Below are 22,500 nucleotides of genomic sequence, written 5' to 3'. Positions count from 1 at the left end.
AAGCCTGCAGACAAACACACTGCATTACACACACGCACACGCACACACCCACACACACACACACACACACACACACACACACACACACACAATTACACACACATGCATAATACACATGTAAAATACATGCATTTAATTAAAAGACAGGAATATGTGTAAAAAGTAAAATACATATTTACCATTTTTAAAGTATCCCATGATTATGAGCTATTTGACAAAGTTACATTACCCTTTGGTGACCTTTGTGGCGTTCACCCTTAAATAAGCTGCTGTCAATGTATTACCACACCCACATGCACTATAGATGTGTGCACATACTGTAGAGGCATAGATGTATTGGCTAAAAACATCACTCTTTGCAGTGTTGCATGATAATGAATCTGTAAGATATGAAATGGAAAAACATGTAGAAAAATATTCTAATCTGCTTTAGATATAGAACAAGATAGAAAAGTTCATTTGTGGGGCCTTTAAAACCACAAACTCTAGATCTATATCTCTCTCTGACATCTGTCCCTCTTCCTGTTAGCAATCAGTGTGTGTGTGTGTGTGTGTGTGTGTGTGCACACACGTGCGTGAGTGCATGTGGGTGTGTGCGTGGTTGTTAGCTGGACTAGCATGTGGTACCCTCAAAAGTTGTGGGTTCTATTGCTGAGGATACACACATGCATCCTTGAAAATGTGTCAACACAAAAGACTCCATCCTTGGTAGAATTTGGTAGACTTTGGTGGTTGCTTGACATTTGAACAATACTTTTGCAGGACTCCATGATATAACATCCCTCAAATAGCAGCCTTGAAGGACCCCACACCTTGACATGAGACATATTTTTCATTTTCAACATTTTATATGTCGTCTGTATTCTTTTGGCAGCTACAGTATATGGGTTTACAGGATTTGCAGATTGTCACATAAGCCTACTGTTTTTATCTGCATTTTGCACAGCGCCCCAACTTTTTCTGTGTTGACTGATGAGATTATAAAATGTATTTATCTCAGACAAATAGATTTTCTGGTATTACCACACCCATGTACGCACATAGAGGCATAGATAGGTATATTGCCTAAAAACATCACTCTTTGCAGTGTTGTATGATTATGAATCTATGAAATGGAAAAATATTCTTATCTGCTTTAGATAGAACTAGATACTGTAGATATAAGTTCATTTGTGGGGCCTTTAAAAACACATAGCTCCATATCTCTCTCTGACATCTGTCTTTCCTTCTGTTAGCATCAGCAGACCATGAGGGGTGTGTGTGTGTGTGTGTGTGTGTGTGTGTGTGTGTGTGTGTGTGTGTGTGTGTGTGTGTGTGTGTGTGTGTGTGTGTGTGTGTGTGTGTGTGTGTGTGTGTGTGTGTGTGTGTGTGTGTGTGTGTGTGTGTGTGTGTGTGTGTGTGTGTGTGTGTGTGAGCTGGACTATAGCTTGCAGTACTTTCAAAAGTTGTGTATCCGGCCCCAGTCGTGGCGCGACTGGCTGGGGCACCTGCACCGCACGCCGGCGACCCGGGTTCGATTCCCGCCCCGTGGTCCTTTCCGTATCCCACCCTACTCTCTCTCCCACTCGTTTCCTGTCACCCTTCACTGTCCTGTCTGATTAAAGGCATAAAAGCCCCAAAAAATATCTTTAAAAAAAAGTTGTGGATCCAATTCCCAGCTTCCACCGTTGTGCCACTGAGCAAGTCACTTAACCCCAAGTTGCTCAGGGGACAGCGGCCCTTGTAATATAATTGACATGTGCAGGTCTCTTTGGATAAAAAGTGCACATGCTAATTTAAGCTTAAAGATAATTGACCGAACTCTAGCCCCGGCCCATCGAAGGCAAATAAGCCAAACAGTTAAGCATCATCCGCAAAGCTCACAAGGCCTTCAGCCTTCTATACAGCTAGCATAGTTAGCTAACCACTGCTAATGTCCAAGTGATGTAACATGGCACTGGGTGACTAGCTATCAGGATTCAAAGGTGGACGTTTTGCCCAGAAAACCAATATCATGGAAAACATATTTCCACTTCCGGAATCCAATTACCACTGATTAACACTTAACCCTTAACTATATGCTAAATAGCACTCTGGAACAAGGCGTCCGAAGGAGACAATGCAAACAGCAGATTTCTGTAAAGGCTGAAATTTTAAGTCTTACTCAAAATGAGAACAACAGGCAAATGTAAATGTGATGTATGACTTTAATGAATTTAATCGAGTCAGTACCTTTCCGGAAATGTCGCTGTTGCAGCTGCCAACGCTATAACAACACTTTATTAACATTTCCGGAAAGGTACGGACTCGATTAAATTCATTCTGGACTCTCTATCCGACCACATAAAGGCGTGGGGATACTTCGGTTTGGCTTTAGGGATCCTCTACTCACTACCACGTAAGTGTAGTGTTGTTTGGAACAGTAGAAGAGGTATAAAAATAGCGTTTTGTAGCGGCGAAATGACATGCCCGAGTCACCTCCAGGCTAACGAGTTTTGGCTAAAAACGGTGAGCTCGAACTTTCTCAAAATACATCCGAATGACATGATTTTGGTGTCAACTCAACGTATTTACTCCCAATAGTCCGAAAAATTGATCTAAAGTGCATTTCACTCCGGATTATCCCTTTAAAATACTATACTCTTGAAATATCCATGTTTACCATTGTGTTGGTGGTAATGTAAAGTGTTGTGAATATCTGCCAAACTGATCATATTCATTATTTCAAGTGTATTGTATAGAATGCATACTTATGTTAAATCCTATCTTTTATTGACAGAGCCCTCACCAATAAACTGATACCAGGAATTAACATACAGTAGATGGTGATGGTGGCAAGGGTGCCTTCACAAGGTAATTATAATATCTGTTTGTACATTTCATTGACTTGTCTTACTTATTTTTTAATGCTTAATATTTTTAATCTTGCTCAACAATGACAAGGTGTATGACAATTGCTGTTTTATTTTTTAGGTGCCATGTCACAATCTCAGTGTGGAGCCAAAGGCTGCTATTGCAAGTCAGATGGGGGACGATCGATGTAAGGCATCAGAAAGGTGGTGTACGTACAAAGGCTGGAGCTGCTGGAGACAGTGTTGCACTTAGGTATGATATCACACAGATATACTATTGCTCAGAACTGTGGGGTCACATTGAAATATCCTTCCTATCAAAAGAAAAGCACCCGACATCTGCATTACTTATACTGTAACTATTGCATCTGACTTATAGGTTGCTAATGTGGGTATTTTTTTTATTTGTCACAAAAGATTACTAGTTTGAGTAGTTTGTATTAGTTATATTCATGGACAGGGCCTATTGTACTCTTTTACAGATACTTGATTTACTGCCGAAGGTACCATCAGAGCACCACCCTACCCCTGCAGGACCTGAAGAGGACGGACAGGGGGCCAACATTTTTTAACACTCTGACCATGGACTATTTAAACCATTGAGGTAACGCAGACGTCTGATCCCACTTGGCTAAAACAGAAGACTGAGGAGGAGTTTCTTTCCTCATGCCATTCGCATCCTGAGCACTCATACTACATTACATGGACTTGCCATACTGCACTTACACACTGCACTATTTACCCCCTGACTCATTCCGTGTCAAATCAGACAAGGTTATGCTGCACCGTCTCAGGCCTGTACAATATTTTTTTGTTTAATCCTATGTCTTCATATTATAATGTTTGTATGGCCTGCTCAATGATTACAGTGCATGAAAATGCACTGTACTGTTATTCCTAGACTTCTTATTACAGTGCATGAAAATGCACTGTACTGTTATCCTATTTCTTATTACAGTGCATGCAAATGCACTGTACTGTTCTTCCTAGGCTTCTTATTATTATTCCGCTGATCGATTTTTCTAACCGCAATTTCTCTTCAACCGTTTAACTTAGAAACTTCATTTAAACTCTGTAACGTAGGTATTCTAATGGATCGGGTTGCTATGACTTTTCAACTTTGTAACTTTTATACTTTTTGAACTATTAAATAAAAACTATTCAAAATTTCCCCATAGACTTAACATTGGCCTCTATGACATCACAATCGGGTCGTTGAGCAATTAGAATCTTATGCCAGGTGGCCAGCACCACCTGCAGCAGCCCTCTCTCTCTCAGGCTTTAAGCATACAATCTCTCTGTGAAGACTACATATCCTGTTAACTGTTTCCTCTTTCCACAACTGTTTCAAAATAAAAGTCCTCTGTGAGAAAGAGGCTTTGCAACCCCTAACTCACAGAGAGGGATGGGCGTGTCCAGAGGACTTTGGAAGAGTGTTTTGGAGTCAGACAAGAAATACCGTAGTTTCCGTGATAAAGGTGCAGGTTTATTTACAGTGCGCAGGTGCGAGTTAATCAATAATAAACAAACAAAAATACTTTGAAAACGAAAACAAAACCGGCCATCATAGGCAATATAACGCATAACTCACTTTCAATACACAGCCTCACAGCAAGCTGACGCAGTGCTCTGCCATCCCAGACCATTCTGCACATCAGTCTATGCCTCACCCTTAAATAGGCCCACCAATCCCAAGCTAATTGGAAGAACCCAATACACAACAGGGTGTAATTCCTATGCAGTAACAATGTACTTTCCCATATACATACATAATACATAACATAACACATAACTTACACCATATAAAAGACATAAATGGCCATACATATACTTTACATACAGACAGGAACATTACATGCAACAATCAGAACAAACAATAACAAACTAGCTCAACACACGACGACTCATCACCCCCACACTAAACCACACACTTTCCACTGTCCCGGGACAGGGAATAAGGAATTAGCCCCAACGTGGTTCGTGTTTCCCCTGGGGACCAGAATTCGGGTGCACACAAACAGAACGCCGGCAGACAAAATGCGTGAGTGTCGTGTATGTTTGGAAAGTGATTATATTGTTACTACGGGATGGAAAATGGAGCTGAATCAGTGGGTACCTCACTGTTCGCTAGGTATGTTGATAAATAAATGTAGTAGACTGAAATGACATGCATTGTGGATGTTTTAAACGGAGAGGTTGCTAGCGGTCGCTAGCACGGTAGGCTTTGAAACGTCGCGGGTCTGTGAATGTGAGGCATGTCGGGAACTGTAGTTTATCAGTGTAAATGCTATGTGGGAGCTGCGTGTGGGGAGTTAGCGCTCATAAACGGCAGAACCCGTGAAAGCGGAATCTCCGCTTTTCACATTTCCTCCCCCCTCGGAAGGCTCGTCACTAGGGTGACGAGACAGGAAGTCAGCGACAGGGTTCTGCTTCCCTGCCCTGTACTGAACCTGAAACCTGAATGGCTGCATAGACAAATACCACCGGGTTATGCGTGCATTGGAGTCTTTCATTTTCCCCAACCACTGCAATGCCCTATGGTCAGTTTCAAGTACAAAGTCTCTACCCAAAAGGTAATATTTGAAAGTGTCCAAGGCCCATTTCACTGCCAGGCACTCCAGCTCCACCACAGTGTACCTGGTCTCCCGTGGAAAGAGCTTACGGATTATGTAAGCCAACGGCTTTTGCTGCTCCGCCTCCCCCTGGAGAAGCACTGCTCCCAGTCCAACTCCAGAGGCATCGGTCTGAACCGTAAACTGTCTCTGAAAGTCCGGACTCTGCAACACAGGTTCACTTAACAGTGTCTCTTTTAAGTCCTGGAAAGCCCGCTCATGCACCTCCCCCCACTGGATCTGTGCAGCACCCGACTTCCGGGTCAGATCAGTGAGAGGTGCTGCTCGGGTTGCAAAGTTCGGGATGAATCTCTGGTACCACCCTGCAAGCCCCAAGAAAGACCGTATGTCCTTTTTGGTCTGGGGTCGCGGGCAGTCCCGGACAGCTTCAACTTTATCCTTCTGAGGCCTTATCACCCCACCTCCAAGAATATGTCCCAGATACCTGACCTCCTGCTGGGCCAAGGCACATTTCTTTGGCTGGATTGTCAGCCCTGCATGGTGAATGCGCCGCAGCACCTCGGCTAAATGTTCCAGGTGTTCCTGCCAGGTGGCGCTATAAACGACTATGTCGTCCAAATAGGCCGCTGCAAAGGCACCTGTGCCTTCCAAGACCCGGTCCATTAGTCTTTGAAAGGTGGCTGGCGCCCCCTGCAGGCCAAAAGGCATAACAGTGAACTGGTACAATCCTTGTGGAGTACGGAAGGCAGTATATGGCCTAGCTCCCTCAGCCAAAGGAACCTGCCAATACCCCTTACAAAGGTCCAAAGTGGTGATGAAGTGCGCCCTTCCCAGACGCTCTATGAGGTCATCCAGCCTCGGCATTGGGTAGGCGTCAAAATTGGACTGAGCATTGACCTGCCTGAAGTCAATGCAGAATCGAATGCTCCCGTCTTTCTTAGGCACTAAGACAACAGGGCTGCTCCACCCACTGTAGGAACGCTCAATGACCCCAAGCTGCTTCATCACCTCCAACTCCTCCTGGAGTGCAGGCAACAAGCGCTCAGGGATTCTGTACATCCTCTGTCTCACCGGCCGGGAGTCTTTCAAGGGGATGTCATGCTCCACCACCGAGGTACACCCTGGCTGCTCTGAGAACAGGCCCTCAGGCATGATTGCCTGCAATTCCTGCACCTGCTCAGCAGTCAGGTGTGAGAAGTCCAACTCGTACACCTGAAGGAAAAAACTGCTCCGGAGTATCCTCCTCCTCCACTACCGCTTGCACCATCAGCTGGTGGCTGAGCGGCAACGCCCGTTCATGCCACTCCTTGAGGAGGTTGATGTGGAAGACTTGCTTGGTCTTCCGCCTCTCCGGCATCTCCAACTCATAAGTCACCGGCCCCAGCTGACGTGTAATCCGATAGGGCCCCTGCCATCGGGCCAGAAGCTTGTTCTCGGACGTGGGTAGAAGCAAAAGAACTTGTTGTCCTGGCTCGAAGGACCTCTGCCTTGCTGCCTGGTCATACCAGCGAGCTTGGGTCTGCTGGGCCTGCTGCATGTTCTCCTCCACCAGACTTGCCATCTCCTCCATTTTGTCCCGCATTTTGAGGACATACGCGAGCAAGCTGTTGGTCTCGGCAGGCCTTGGCCTCACCCAGGCCTCCCTCAATAGATCCAGAGGGCCCCTCACCTGTCGCCCGTACAACAGTTCAAAGGGCGAGAACCCGGTAGAGGCTTGGGGCACCTCCCTGTAGGCGAAGAGGAGGTATGGCAGCCATTGGTCCCAGTCTTTGCCATTAGCTGCAACAAACTTCCTCAGCATACTTTTTAAAGTCCTGTTATACCTCTCCACCAACCCATCAGTCTGAGGGTGGTAGGGAGTTGTCCTTATTCCCCTTATCCCCAGTAAACTGTACACCTGCTTAAGTGTTTTGGATAGGAATGCAGTGCCCTGGTCTGTGATGATCTCATCTGGAATGCCTACCCTAGAGATCAACTGAAGCAAGACACGGGCAATCGCCCCAGCTGTGATCTTGCGCAAGGGGAATGCTTCGGGGTATCGGGTAGCATAATCGCACACAACCAGGATGAATCGGTGACCTGACTGTGTTCTCTCCAAGGGCCCCACTATGTCCATTGCTATCCTACTGAATGGAACACCAATAATGGGAAGGGACTGCAAGGGGGAAGGCTTAACCTTATGGCTGCTAGTTAGCTGACAGGTGGGACAGGATTTACAATATCTTTGGACCTCACTGTATAGCCCTGGCCAATAGAACCGCCCAGCTATTCTCTCCAGAGTTTTGACATTGCCTAGGTGTCCTGCCCAGGGAATATCATGACCTAAGGCCAGCACTTTGTCTCGCAGACACTTTGGGACTACCAATTGCTCGACACTGCCCCCTTCAGGTTGGTGGTACAATAGGCCCTCCTGGATAACATAGTGCTCCCCAGATAAGGCTGTGGCTACACCTGTCTTCTGGCCCTCCACCTCAGTCACTTTACTGAAAGGCTCTGTTAATGACTCATCCTCTCTCTGCAGGTCACCAAAGTTACTGGGAAGCTCCCACCAGTCATCCCCTGTAACCTCTGGAACGGGCCCCTGCTCTCCCATCTTCTGCACTGTGCCCTGCAGTTTCTCTCTTCTTCTCTGCTTGCGACTCTTATGGGTTTTGACACACTCAGGGGGGCTAATCTCAGCCTGGCTATATGGCATGTCTAATAGTGTGGTGATCTCTGGGTTCTGCTCTGCCTTAGCATTTGCTTGGGACCGTGTTACCACCATGCTAACTGGCGTTGAGGATTGCACCAGCTCAGGTAGTATCAGCACATCTTGCCCCAACACTACAGGATAGCTTAACCCCTTCACTACACCAGCAGTTAGCCAATAGCCCTGACCTCTGACCTCAAGGCAAATCTCTGCCACAGGATACACATGCTCATCCCCATTGACACAGCAAACCCTTAGTTGCCCATTCCCCAGCCCACCTGACCTCTCTACCAGATGAGGCTGAACTAAGGTCTGTGTGCTGCCTGTGTCTAAGAGTGCAACTGTAGCTCGGCCATTCACTCTAACAGGGGTAGTTTGGACTCTACCAACATACTGCTCAGACCCCTTCCCTGGTCTAGGCACACTGCACATGCTTGCTCCCTTGGCCTTCCGGACAGGACAGTCCCTAATCATGTGCCCTGCCTGATTGCAGAAGTGACATATGACACTGGCCCTATTCAGGGGGGTTGGATGTGCAGGGGCCTGTCTAGGCTGTGAAGTGGAGGGAGCGGGGTAGGTTTGCCTAGGCTGTGAGGTAGAGGGAGAAGTGTAGGTCTGTGTGTTAGGTGTTCTGCTCTGCCCAAACCCCTTAGGACCAACTCCCCCACCGAATCCCCCAGACTTACCTCCGGCTGCAGGCCGGCTGAAGCTCTGGAACCAGCAAGTCTTTGGTCCCCGTCGAGCACCCAGGAACGCCTCCACCAGCTCTGCCGCTTTCTGGCCTGTTGTCGGGTTGTGCTCCTTCACCCAAACACGAACCTCCGGAATCAGGGAGCGCAGGTACTGCTCCAGGATGAAGATCTCTCCTATCTCCTCCACGGTCTTCCCTGCTGGCTTACACCATTTGCGGTAGAGGTCTTTAAGGCGGTTGTACAACTCTCTAGGGGTCTCCCCTGGTTGGACTTCTGGATCCCGGAACCGCTGTCTGTAGGTCTCCTCATGGATGTCATACTTTGTCAGTATGGCCTCCTTAACTTTGTCATAGTCCATGGCCTCTATAATGTCCATCGCCACGTAAGCAGCCCGAGCGCGCCCTGTAAGATAAGGCACCAGGTACACAGCCCAGTCCGCTCTTGGCCACCTGTAGGCTGTGGCCAGTCTCTCATAGGTGGTGAGATATTGTTCAATGTCATCTCCCTCCTCTAGCTTAGGCACTGCTTTCCTGGTCCACGCTGCAGGAGTTGGTGCGGCTGGATCTGGTGCTGGATGCTGTGGGGCTGCGGGAGGTGCTGCTGGACGCTGGGGATGTGCTGGTGGTGCTGCTGGATGCAGGGGGTCTGCTGGTGGTGCTGCTGGACGCCGGGGGTCTGCTGGCAGGCGCCAATCATCATCTGGCACCGGCTGCCTAGGTCGATCACCGTCGCCCCTCCGCTCCGCCTCCAGCTCATCTCGAACGCTGTTCAGCTGGATCTGGACACTGCGCCACCTCTGCTCCTGCTTGAAGGCCTCACGCTCCTGGTTCTTTAGGGACTTTGTAATGAGCTTATACAAAGAACCTAAATCAAGCGCCTCTGGCTCTCCCTCTGCTCCCAACACCACACCTGGTTCTCTTCCTCTGGCTCCATCCTCAGCCTCATCACCGGACATCTTCTCATGCAGGTCCCCTTGGACCAGCCGTCTGACTGACATTCCCTGCCTCAACAGGTATCGTCTCTGGACTCCCCTCTTCTTCGGCTTCCCGGAAGGCGCCACGATCCCACCGCTGCCACCAATTGTGAGAAAGAGGCTTTGCAACCCCTAACTCACAGAGAGGGATGGGCGTGTCCAGAGGACTTTGGAAGAGTGTTTTGGAGTCAGACAAGAAATACCGTAGTTTCCGTGATAAAGGTGCAGGTTTATTTACAGTGCGCAGGTGCGAGTTAATCAATAATAAACAAACAAAAATACTTTGAAAACGAAAACAAAACCGGCCATCATAGGCAATATAACGCATAACTCACTTTCAATACACAGCCTCACAGCAAGCTGACGCAGTGCTCTGCCATCCCAGACCATTCTGCACATCAGTCTATGCCTCACCCTTAAAGAGTCACTTCACCCCATAACTCCACCCACTTCACATTTCTGAAAACGTCTTTCAAAATGGGCGAGACGTTCTGAAATTTGGAGAGAGAGTGCAGCACTGCTGCAACCAATCAACCATGGTGATTTCGTGTCAATCTGGGAATGAGTGCTGCAGACATGGCTTATCACAGGTAGGCTAATCAGGGCAGCAGGTGTTGGGGCGTTTCAGTCCTAATTTGTAACGACCCGGTGACGTAGTGTCGGACTAGAAGTGCAGGACAACGTCAGCATTCCAATAGTATTTTGGACCAACATGCCATGGCATGTTTTCAAACGGTAGTATGCGCGAGAGAGCAATATTTCCAATACAAAATCAGACGAAATGTTATTTTTGTCGAGAAACACGATTTTTGTCAATATTAACCCTGGTAATAGTACAGTTCACCACTTATGAGTATTTTCAATCAATCAACAGCTCAAAAAACCTATTTTAGGGTGCAGGGACCCTTTAAATAGGCCCACCAATCCCAAGCTAATTGGAAGAACCCAATACACAACAGGGTGTAATTCCTATGCAGTAACAATGTACTTTCCCATATACATACATAATACATAACATAACACATAACTTACACCATATAAAAGACATAAATGGCCATACATATACTTTACATACAGACAGGAACATTACATGCAACAATCAGAACAAACAATAACAAACTAGCTCAACACACGACGACTCATCACCCCCACACTAAACCACACACTTTCCACTGTCCCGGGACAGGGAATAAGGAACTAGCCCCAACGTGGTTCGTGTTTCCCCTGGGGACCAGAATTCGGGTGCACACAAACAGAACGCCGGCAGACAAAATGCGTGAGTGTCGTGTATGTTTGGAAAGTGATTATATTGTTACTACGGGATGGAAAATGGAGCTGAATCAGTGGGTACCTCACTGTTCGCTAGGTATGTTGATAAATAAATGTAGTAGACTGAAATGACATGCATTGTGGATGTTTTAAACGGAGAGGTTGCTAGCGGTCGCTAGCACGGTAGGCTTTGAAACGCCGCGGGTCTGTGAATGTGAGGCATGTCGGGAACTGTAGTTTATCAGTGTAAATGCTATGTGGGAGCTGCGTGTGGGGAGTTAGCGCTCATAAACGGCAGAACCCGTGAAAGCGGAATCTCCGCTTTTCACATCCTCACTGCAATAATACACTATTAAATCATTTAACCACTGAAACTACTCAACTATTTAACTGTTCAACCATTCCAACTGTCAGTTATCATCAACTATGCCTCCAGTCATCTAAATGAAACCTCCATGTACCTAGCAACCAACATAGCAACCATTAAAGCTAAGCGTTTTTGACAGTTTCCATAGCAACCAACATGATTATACTACAGTAACTTCTTTATTCCTGATAGTGGGCACCATGGATACCCTAGCAACTACTGTTTCAAAATAAAAGTCTTCACTAGCAAGTTAGCATGGTTAGCATTGTTAGCATTTTTAGCATAACTGCTAAAAATGATTAGCTAAGTTAGCTAATCAACCTGGTTAGCATTGTTAGCATAGTTAGCATTGTTAACATTATTAGCATAGTTAGCATTTTTAACACAACTGCTAAAATGATTAGCTAAGTTAGCTAATCAACATGGTTAGCATTGTTAAGATAGTTAGCAATGTTAGCATAGTTAGCATTTTTAACATTACTGCTAGAAATCATCAGCTAAGTTAACTTATCAACCTGGTTAGCATTGTTAGCATAGTCAACATTTTAGAATACCTGTTAGAAATCATTAGTTAAGTTAGAACAGGAATGTTTAAGCTTTAAAATGTTTACCTTAACACCATCAACTCTCTTTAAACTATGCAACCACCATGTTTACCCTAGCTACACCTTAGTAGCCATATCTACATTTTTTTGCATTTTCATGCACTGGTAATTCCTTGGAATTGCATTTCTAGTTCCTCTTATTATTCCGCTGATCGATTTTTCCGTACGCAATTTCTCTTCAACCGTTTAACTTAGAAACTTCATTCAAACTCTGTAACGTAGTTCTTCTAATGGATTAGGTTGCTATGACTTTTCCACTTTGTAACTTTTATACTTTTTAAACTATAAATTAAAAACTATTAAAATTTCCCCATAGACTTAACATTGTGATCATGACATCATAGAATCTTTATGCAAATGTGAACCACTCAGAGCAAATCAGAAGCCTGCGTTGTACACAGAGGCGGGAGTAACAAAAAAAAATCAGAAAACAATGGCGGCGGCCCTGGGGCTCGTAACTGGAAATATTAAATGTGAACTAAGGTTTCTTGACCACCTTTAATGGTTTATTTTTTATACGGTTTATTGTTTATATGCGACATAAATGTGTTCAGGACACACAGATCATTGTAGGTTAACGTAAGCTCTCTATCGGTAGAGTTAGCTTGTTAGCATTATAACCTATTGAAAACACAGCAACTAAATCGCTAGCACACTGAAATGAACTACTATCGTGTTTCTGTACAACATGACTTGTTGTCAACATAAAAACATTAAAACGGATTGTGTGTATGCCACCTGTACATACTTGGGCTAGATAAACCACTGGATATAATCTGAAGCACTAGAGACTGTCTCGCTAACTATGTAGGCAACAAACAACTTGGACTGGTCCGAGCTTGCTTCTGCTATTATAAGTCCACATCTGGCAGCACATCTGGCATATATGTACGCACAAAGTGCGGTTAACATAACAAACCAAACGATTTCCGACTAAAACAAATAGCCTAACGTTATCAAGCCAGGCACAATTGCTAGCCTAGGCTACGTGAATTAAAATAACGCAGACCACGAGAGACCTAGATAGTTAAGCTGTAAATAAAGCTAACTTCACTGAATCAATGTCAACTCCCGGTGTTGATCCCCGTCTTTTGGCAGGCAATTAGGCATAACATTTCATGTTTACCACCGTTAATAGCCTATTGTGAAACTCATAGCCTGCTTCATCTAAAGTTAGGCTACAGCCAGGATGAATATTGTAATACACCAGACACTTTGTCACACTTGAGGGAAACTTCCCGTGCTTTATTTATCAACCAAGTAGCTTATATCACAACCGAGTTGCTGTCTTGCCACAACTCACACTTTTAACAGAGCATTCTAACAGACCTCTCTGTCCAACTCCTTCACTCTCTGACTCCGACCTGCTCAAACAAACACACGCAAACACACGTACCTAAAACTCCACCCCTTAGTTCCCCTTAAAGGGACACAACTATTTCAGGAACTCAACAGGTTCGGCTACACAGCCTGCCGAAATGACCGTTGAATATTTTATCAATTTGAAAAATGTAGACCTAATCATTCAGCCAATTACGTCGGCGTCGCCTAACTGTGATTTTTGTGTGCAATGCACACCCTAGCTCTTCTACAGTCACGATAATGCAATACAATTATGATGTTTAACGTAGGCAATGTGAGCCTGCATGATAGACAGTAAAAGAATGACCTCTGAAGATTTCACTATTTCTAAAAAAGTTAATTTATCCACGCATATTGTCTACTCAAATTATCTCTTGCTGTGATCCCTCGTGCTCTCATCCTAAATTGCAGAGTTTATTGTACCAAAAAAAAAAACAACCATTCATGGTTTAACCATAAATGCATGACTTCATATCACAACATAATATCGATGTTAGGTTATAAAATAAACTAAGCCTATTTTTCCTTTGGACAGTTCAAGAGCTCCATGCTGGTGTGTTATCTATATATGATCAGTTTGGAAATTGTCCTTCTGTTTATCAACACTCATGTCTGATTCAATTACCTCCACCTAATTTAACAACCTACATAGCAGAGTAACCACTATGAATACCCTATGATAAACCTAACAGCTATCTCAATTACCCTTGCAACAATATAGAAATCATCGCAATCACCCTAGTAATGTTAACAAAGACCACTTTCCATTCAATTCAACTTTCCATTTCCACTTTCTCTCCATCCATTTACTTCCAACTATTTATTCCTTCATTAAACTGTCCTCCTATCAACATCCATTAATCTACCTATACATCCATTAAACTATTTGTCTATCAACATTCATTAAACTATCTGCCTATCAACATATTAAACCACGTCAACCTAGCAAACATATATGTCTTAGCAACACCTAACAATCTCAATTACCTATTTATAGATCAGTGATAAATCCTCATTCGCTCAGTTTTACCCCATCTCTCTTTTTTTGTGTTAACTACAAATTATATTGTACATTTCATTTTTGGCATTTTCATGCACTGGTAATTCCTTGGAATTGCATTTCTAGTTCCTCTTATTATTATTCCGCTTACCACTTTTTCCGTACGCAATTTCTCTTCAACCGTTTAACTTAGAAACTTCATTCAAACTCTGTAACGTAGGTCTTCTAATGGATTAGGTTGCTATGACTTTTCAACTTTGTAACTTTTATACTTTTTAAACTATAAATTAAAAACTATTAAAATTTCCCCATAGACTTAACATTGTGATCATGACATCATAGAATATGCAAATGTGAACCACTCAAATCAGAAGCCTGCGTTGTACACAGAGGCGGGAGTAACAAAAAAAATCAGAAAACAATGGCGGCGGCCCTGGGGTTCGTAACAGGAAATATTAAATGTGAATTAAGGTTTCTTGACCACTTTTAATGGTTTATTTTGATACGGTTTGTTGTTTATATGCGACATAAATGTGTTCAGGACACACAGATCATTGTAGGTTAACATAAGCTCTCTAACGGTAGAGTTAGCTTGTTAGCTTGTTGACCCATTATAAGCTATTGAAAACACATAGCAACTACATGTAAATCGCTAAATTGCTAGCCTAGGCTACTTGAATGAAAATAACGCAGACCAGGAGAGACCTAAATACCGTTCTGTAAAGCGCTTTGGGTTGCACTCAGTGCACGTTAAATGCGCTATATAAATAAAATTACCTACCTACCTACCTTACCTAAATAGTTAAGCTGTAAATAAAGCTAACTTCACTGAATCAATGTCAACTCCCGGTGTTGATCCCCGTCTTTTGGCAGGCGATTAGGCATAACATTTTTATGTTTACCACCGTTAATACTCCGTTGAAACTCATAGCCTACTGCTTCATCTAAAGTTAGGCTACAGCCAGGATGAATATTGTAATACTCAGACACTTTGTCACACTTGAGGGAAACTTCCCGTGCTTTATTTATCAACCAAGTAGCTTATATATCACAACCGAGTTGCTGTTTTAGCCACAACTCACGCTTTTAACAGAGCATTCGTTAACAGACCTACGTTCAACTCCTTCACTCTCCGACTCCGACCTTCTAGCCTGCGATAACAAACACACGCAAACACGTACCTAAAACTCCACCCCCAAGTTCCCCTTAAAGGGACACAACTATTTCAGGAAATCAACAGGTAACAGAAAACATCACACACAATTGACCCTTCCAGAGCCACGCCCTAAAACCGCCACAGGCCAATCGTGGCTTACAGTAGCAACCCGTAACTAGGCAAGCAAGGCCTGGCAAGCTTTCGAGTTTTTGCCATGTTAACCTATGGAGACTGCATAGCCTGTGGGCCATTAAGGGCATTTATTTGGATGTGTTGTGCCCCCAAACACGTGAAATCACGGTGAAATAACATGTTGAACTATAAAGACATGATATAGTTTGAAATACGTATTTTTCTAACTTTAAATTTTGCATATTGCGTGATATTTCCATAACCGCGAGATACGTTTCACGATGGCGGCAAAAAGTTCTTAACAGACATTCAACGAGACGTATGTATAGCCCGTCAGCAATTCTGTCTAAAATAATACCTATTTGAAGTACCAATCATGTTATGTTGTCAAATATTGACGTTATGGAAGTATAGCTTAACGCGTTATGCTAGTTTTGTCCCCCACCCGTTTCATTCGTACTAGCCTGGAGGAACCATCGAAAACAACGCGTACCTTCAACTTTTGCTTAAATAACTCATGAACGGTTTTGTTCAGAGCTGAAAATGCAACTGTAGTTGACAGAGGACAGATGTAGCTCGCTAGTGACCAAATATGAGCTTTCAGTGTGGTGCGATGTCTTTGTAAATTACATTTGTTTAAAAAATCCCGTGTCTCCTCCATTGTAATAGACGGGCAAGGTGCGAAAGTTTGACAGGCGTAGCAACAGTAACTATGGAGGGCGGGACTTCTGGAAGGGTCAATAAAGAGGATATCACAATATGATAACAATGTAGGCCTAATTCGGCTACACAGCCTGCCAAAATGACCGTTGAATATTATATCAATTTGAAATGACCTAATCATTCAGCCAATAACGTCGGTGTCGCCTAACTGTGTGCAATGCACCCTAGCTCTTCTACAGTCACGATAATGCAATACAATTATGATGTAACGTATAGGCAATGTGAGCCTGCATAGACAGTAAAAGAATGACCTCTGAAGATTTCACCATTTCTAAAAAAGTTAATTTATCCACACATTTTGTCTTCACAAATTATCTCTTGCTGTGATCCCTCGTGCTCTCATCCTAAATTGCAGAGTTTATTGTAGCAAAAAAACAACCATTCATGGTTTAACCATAAATGCATGACTTCATATCACAACATAATATCGATGTTAGGTTATAAAACTAGATGTACCGCAAAGCGATACACAATATGACCGCCGCTCAGTCCTGCACATTCTCTCCGCAAATATCAATCACGCTTGTGTTTCCATCGCCTACTCCATCCCTACTGCAACTTTTATGTATGTAAATGAGTGTGTGCATGTGTGCGCTTGCTTTTGTGTATGAGTGCTTCTCTGTCTAGTGTGAGTGTGTGTCTGCTTGTGTGTGTGTTTAATGTGTCTCTGAGTATATGTTCACTGTGTTCTCTGCCGTCACTGTCACTCCAATATCAGATAACACACACACACACACACACACACACACTCACATGCGCACGTGTGCACACACACACACACACAAACACACATACACAGGCACACACTCACACACGCACACACACACACACACACAGGCACACCCAGAGAGAGAGAGAGAGAAAGAGAGAACACACACAGAATACACACAGATAACACAGACACAGAGAGAGAGAGAGAGAGAGAGAGAGAGAGAGAGAGAGAGAGAAAGAGAACACACACAGAACATGCACATACACACATATACACACATGCAAACACACAGAAACGCACCCACACACACAGGCTATAGTACATCACACACACATTCACTTCTCAGCTCCGGTGGTCTCACAAAATGTACTCAAAGATGTGTGTGTGCATGTGTGTGTGTGTGTGTGTGTGTGTGTGTGTGTGTAGGTGTGTGTGTGTGTGTGTGTGTGTGTGTGTGTGTAAGGGTGTATGTGTGCATGCGTGTGGGCGTGTTTGTGCATGTGTTTGTATAATGTTTAATGTACATGTGTGTATGTAGTGGTGCGTGTGTGTGTAGGTATGCGTGTGTGTGTGTGTGTGTGTGTATTTATGTGTGTGTGTGTGTGTGTGTGTGTGTGTGTGTTCCTGCATGTTTGTTGCACCCAGAGCAACCATTCTCTTTTAAAACATATTTGGAAACTAGTTGATTAAAGGTTTCTAATGGTGCCACTTATATGTTTCTAGGACAAAAACTAGCAGAGATTGAGATGTTTGGAACAGTTTTTGAAATCCCCGGGGGGGATTTAGACTCCAGATAATACCACCATCTACAGTACTGGCCGATGGGTATACAGTCCTGAATGTACACATAAATCCATTTATTTTATAGCCCCCCATGGATGAAATTCCACAAAACTTGGCATACTCCCAGAGGGTGTCAGGTTAATCATACACATGAAATTTGGTGCAGTTCATAACATCTCATCTGAAGATAGGGGCAATTAAAGCAATATTACATTGCATTTTCAATTTTTACGATGGGGGGGCAAATCACAAATGACTGGTTATAAGCTAAGTTGATGCAAGCTCTAGAGAACAACATACCATAAACATTTTGTCATCCTCGGTGCCACGGTTCAGGTAGTTATGTAGGAAAAACTGTCATTTTTGGGCTTCGGGCAGGGGCAGCGCGGGGGTGGAGTGACCCCCGGGGACGAAACGAAAATTTTCCATAGAACTCTACTGGGGCTACATGCCCACCAAGTTTCATGCGCTCCGGTGTTACGGTGTCCCGGGAATCGTTGACGAAAAATGACGGGAAAAAAGAATAAAAAAAAAAAAAAGAAAAAAAAAAAAAAAAAACTTTGACAACAACTATATGACCGCTTCGCTAGCTACGCTAGCGGCGGTCATAATAAACTAAGCCTAGTTTGCCTTTGGACTGTTCAAGAGCTCCATGCTGGTGTGTTATCTATATATGATCAGTTTGGAAATTGTCCTTACTGTTTATCAACACTCATGTCTGATTCAATTGCCACCTAGGAACCTCCACCTAATTTAGCAACCTACAGCAGAGTAACCACTATGAATACCCCATGATAAACCTAACAGCAATCTCAATTACCCTGGCGACAATATAGAAATCATCGCAATCACCCTAGTAATGTTAACAAAGACCACTTTCCATTCAATTCAACTTTCCATTTCCAATTTCTCTCCATCCATTTACTTCCAACTATTTATTCCTTCATTAAACTGTCCTCCTATCAACATCCATTAATCTACCTATACATCCTGTGACAGAGCGCACCGCGTCTGTCACGCAAGCGGGCGCATTCCCGCCAGTAAGAACAATGGGAACGGAGTTTGCGTTTGAACAGACATTACATTCAGTACACACATACAGGAGATTAAGAAATGAAATGTTGCAATGCATATGTTGAAAAGTACGGAATAACTATGTATTGTGCCTGCGTAGGATGCGAAGTAATAGTGAATAGGCCGTGCGCTAAACATGGCTTTATTGCAGTATGGGATGCAAGGCATAATGTCGGGACAGTTGTGGCGGGTTTCGTGCGCGCATAATTTACATCTTATATGAAATCGCTGCGACTGTGCCAATGTTTGTCTGTGTATTGTGTATTGTCTATTCTAGTGTGTATTGTTGTCCTTACCTGATGTCTACCTGTCTTCCGGGGTGCGAGAAAGAGTGTCGGAGGTGAGACTGCTGGGACCTTGAATTTCCCCTTGGGGATCAATAAAGTATCTATCTATCTATCTATCTAGACCCAGTTAAAGGGACGGGGCGCGCTCCCATAAGGGAAGCGCTCATGGAGACAGGGGTGTTTCAGTAGTTTTGTTTTATTTGTTATTTTGGGGGGACTTTAGCCAAGTACTTATGATTGCACAGGAATGTGTTCAAGTAATGTGTTGCGCTCCATAGTATCTAGCCTAGAGGATATATGGGTGCGCTAATTGATTGTTTGCTGTGTTTGGTCCGCGCCAATAGCATATAAGAGTATTGGGCGCTTCATTCGGGAGATGGGCCTCTGCCGTGAGAGGGCACATTGTCTCGGTCAGTGTATGGGTACGTAAGGGCCTAGCTAGTGGGCATCGTCCCATGTTTTGTTTTTCGTTTGATCAGTGTTTTCTTTTGTTTATGTCTAATGTCTAAACCTACCGGTAGCATATAGTAAAAAGTTTTCTTCTACTTGGCATCTCTCGACCTGAGTCTCTACATCTGCACGGACACATTATCACACATCCATTAAACTATTTGTCTGTCAACATTCATTAAACTATCTGTCTTATCAACATCCATTAAACTATCTACCTCTACACAGCCCTTAAACTATGTCTGTTAAACTATTGTCTATCAACATCCATTAAACTGTATCAACATCCATCAATATCTGTGTGTAATTCAATTGCTACTTAGCAACCTCCATAGCAAGCAACTCTAAAAATACATAACTTATAACAACATACTGTAAATTACACAACATGTAAATCCTCATTCGCTCAGTTTTACCCCATCTCTCTTTTTTTTTTATATTATTTGTGTTAACTACAAATTATATTTTACATTTCATTTTTGGCATTTTCATGCACTGGTAATTCCTTGGAATTGCATTTCTAGTTTTCATTGAAAAGTGTTCATTAAAAGTTCAAATGGTATTTTCTTTGTTGTTGCTTTTATTGACCAGATCCAAAACATGTTGGTATAGGTCAGGTAAATCACAAATCAAATGTTCAAATGTACAATATCTTTCACTGTAAATTCACAGCAAATTGCTGGCTACTGAATTGCATGACTTTTACAGTAAAAAATGAAAATATACAGTATGGTATTGTGATTATACACAACATGATACTGTAAATTCACTCCAAATTGCTGGCTACTAAATTGCATGACTTTTACAGTAAAAATTAAAATGTACAGTATGGTATTGTGATTATACACAACATGATACTGTAAATTCACAGCAAATGGCTGGCTACTGAGTTGCATGACTTTTACAGTAAAACATGAAATTCACAGCAATTTACTGTGAAATAGTACCGGTAAATTACTGTGAAAGTCATGCAATTATTAGCCAGCAATTTACAGTAAATTCACAGTGAAACATTTTACAGTGTTGCTATTTGTCGCACGTAAACGACGACTAGCCTATTTGACAAAGAAAATTGCAATCGATGGATAAATGGCTGAAACGCAACGGGTTCACGCAGCAACAACAGAAACGTCAAAGGAGCTGCTGTTACCTGCTGTCGGGACAAGCTTTTCAGGTCAAGACACTATCATAGCAAACTAAAACTATCAGAGTTCGGTCAGAAGACAGTGACAGATGTCGGGCAGAGTAGCCTATCCGGTCCAGGCAAACCGAGCTATTAAGACGTTGATGCCATTTGCTACAACGTATTTATTATGCGAGACTGGATTCTCAGCGTTGGTCTGCCTTAAGAGTACAGACTGTTTGTTGAAAATTATCGAAGACTGAAACTGTCCCCAATTCGGCCTAACATCGCTGCATTATGCAAGAACATTCAGGCACATCCCTCATTGATTGGTGACATGGGTGGAGAGGTGGGCCTATTCTGTGTGGTTTACTCCAATTTAGTTTAACTATTGTTAATGTGCTTCCTTTTTAATTATTACTTTACAGCAGAGAAGTTAAGAAAATATACAATGTTAATATATGAAAATCAATACTTGTTATCAGTATGTGAAAAGTTAACAATAGCTTTAATGAGATCTTGGACATGTGTTGTAGGCCTAATGTGTGTGAGATCTGTCTGTGACAAAATTGATACGAATGAATATTAATAATAATTTAAAAAACGTGTTGTTAATGTGGTGTGGGGGTACTCGGGAAGATCTATAATGTCTCAGGGGGTACATGCCTGTTAAAAGTTTGGGAACCACTGATCTATGCTAACGATTCCTCAGGCTGACACCTACAGTTTCGAATACAGTAGAGAGATTGTCCTAACAATGCCAACCTCCATTACAAACGAATCAAGAGACAGGAGTTGGAGAAATGCCCAGATTTTGAGGTTGCTCCTCCCAAAACGCCTATCTCTTTCCATGAGACGTAAATGACACATACACACACATACACACACACACACACACACACACACACACACGATTTGATGCTGCTAAAGATTTTATTGATCAGATAGAAAAGGGAAGATGCAGAAGAGAAACAGGAGAGAAGGACAGAGAAATATCAGGTGGAGGTGTAGTTCTCCTCCCTGAGTGACCATTAGAGGGTGCTGTGGTTCAGCTATATTTGCGGATGGCGTCTTGGATGAACTTGGTGTAACTGATCACACGTGTGTACACCCCAGGGTAGCCAGTCCGGGCACAGCCTTGTCCAAAACTCACCACCCCGACCTGGACAAACCTCCCAGATGCCGACTTACACACCAGGGGGCCGCCAGAATCACCCTATACACACACACACACACACACACACACACACACACACACACACACACACCACAGAGATATGCACACAAACACACACAGACGCACAAAAAAACACACACACGCACACACACACACACACACACACACACACACACACACACACACACACACACACACACACACACACACATAGAGAGATGATCACAAATACAGAAAGTGAGACACACACACCCATACAAAACATTTGGAACTCCCCTTGCATACTCACCTCAAATATGTTACATTGTGCAGCAACAGACACAGTATGTAGAAAACAGGTGAGTTTTCACCTCATTACATTTTTGCCCGTTGCTTAAACACTATAGACCCATGCTTAGACTAAAGTAACACAATTTTTGTTTGGTTTTGTTGCCATATCACAAACACATGTACCTATAGCTTAAACAAAAGTTCTGCTTTGCACTCTAGTTGCAATTCTGCAACACACATACTCCTTTACGC

The 22,500-nt window shown here is 43.4% G+C and overlaps 2 protein-coding genes and 1 long non-coding RNA gene across 3 annotated transcripts in view; 1 reads left to right on the top strand and 2 right to left on the bottom strand.

Moving 5' to 3' along the window:
* Nucleotides 1-6, bottom strand: part of LOC134061882 (serine protease 27-like) — a 4,985-nt gene extending 4,979 nt beyond the window's left edge. Inside the window, exon 1 of the mRNA XM_062517703.1 lies at nt 1-6. This exon is cut by the window's left edge and continues 97 nt beyond it. The gene's annotated coding sequence lies outside the window, so the exon portion shown is untranslated.
* A 2,679-nt stretch (nt 7-2,685) lies between these two features.
* Nucleotides 2,686-3,624, top strand: LOC134061883 (uncharacterized). The gene is made up of 3 exons (XR_009935395.1): nt 2,686-2,832; nt 2,953-3,084; nt 3,314-3,624. It is a non-coding gene; the product is annotated as an uncharacterized LOC134061883 (long non-coding RNA).
* An 18,097-nt stretch (nt 3,625-21,721) lies between these two features.
* The window catches only part of LOC134061881 (serine protease 27-like), a 3,645-nt gene continuing 2,866 nt past the window's right edge, over nt 21,722-22,500 (bottom strand). The window contains exon 6 of the mRNA XM_062517701.1: nt 21,722-22,017. Coding sequence (XP_062373685.1) covers nt 21,850-22,017 — 168 coding nt within the window. The 3' untranslated portion in view covers nt 21,722-21,849. The remainder of the gene's footprint in view (nt 22,018-22,500) is intronic.

Source organism: Sardina pilchardus, chromosome 17 (genome assembly GCF_963854185.1).
Source record: "Sardina pilchardus chromosome 17, fSarPil1.1, whole genome shotgun sequence".
NCBI classification, from domain to species: Eukaryota; Metazoa; Chordata; class Actinopteri; order Clupeiformes; family Clupeidae; genus Sardina; species Sardina pilchardus.
Note: the sequence above shows the minus strand (reverse complement) of the source record. Positions and strands in the feature narration are given on the sequence as shown.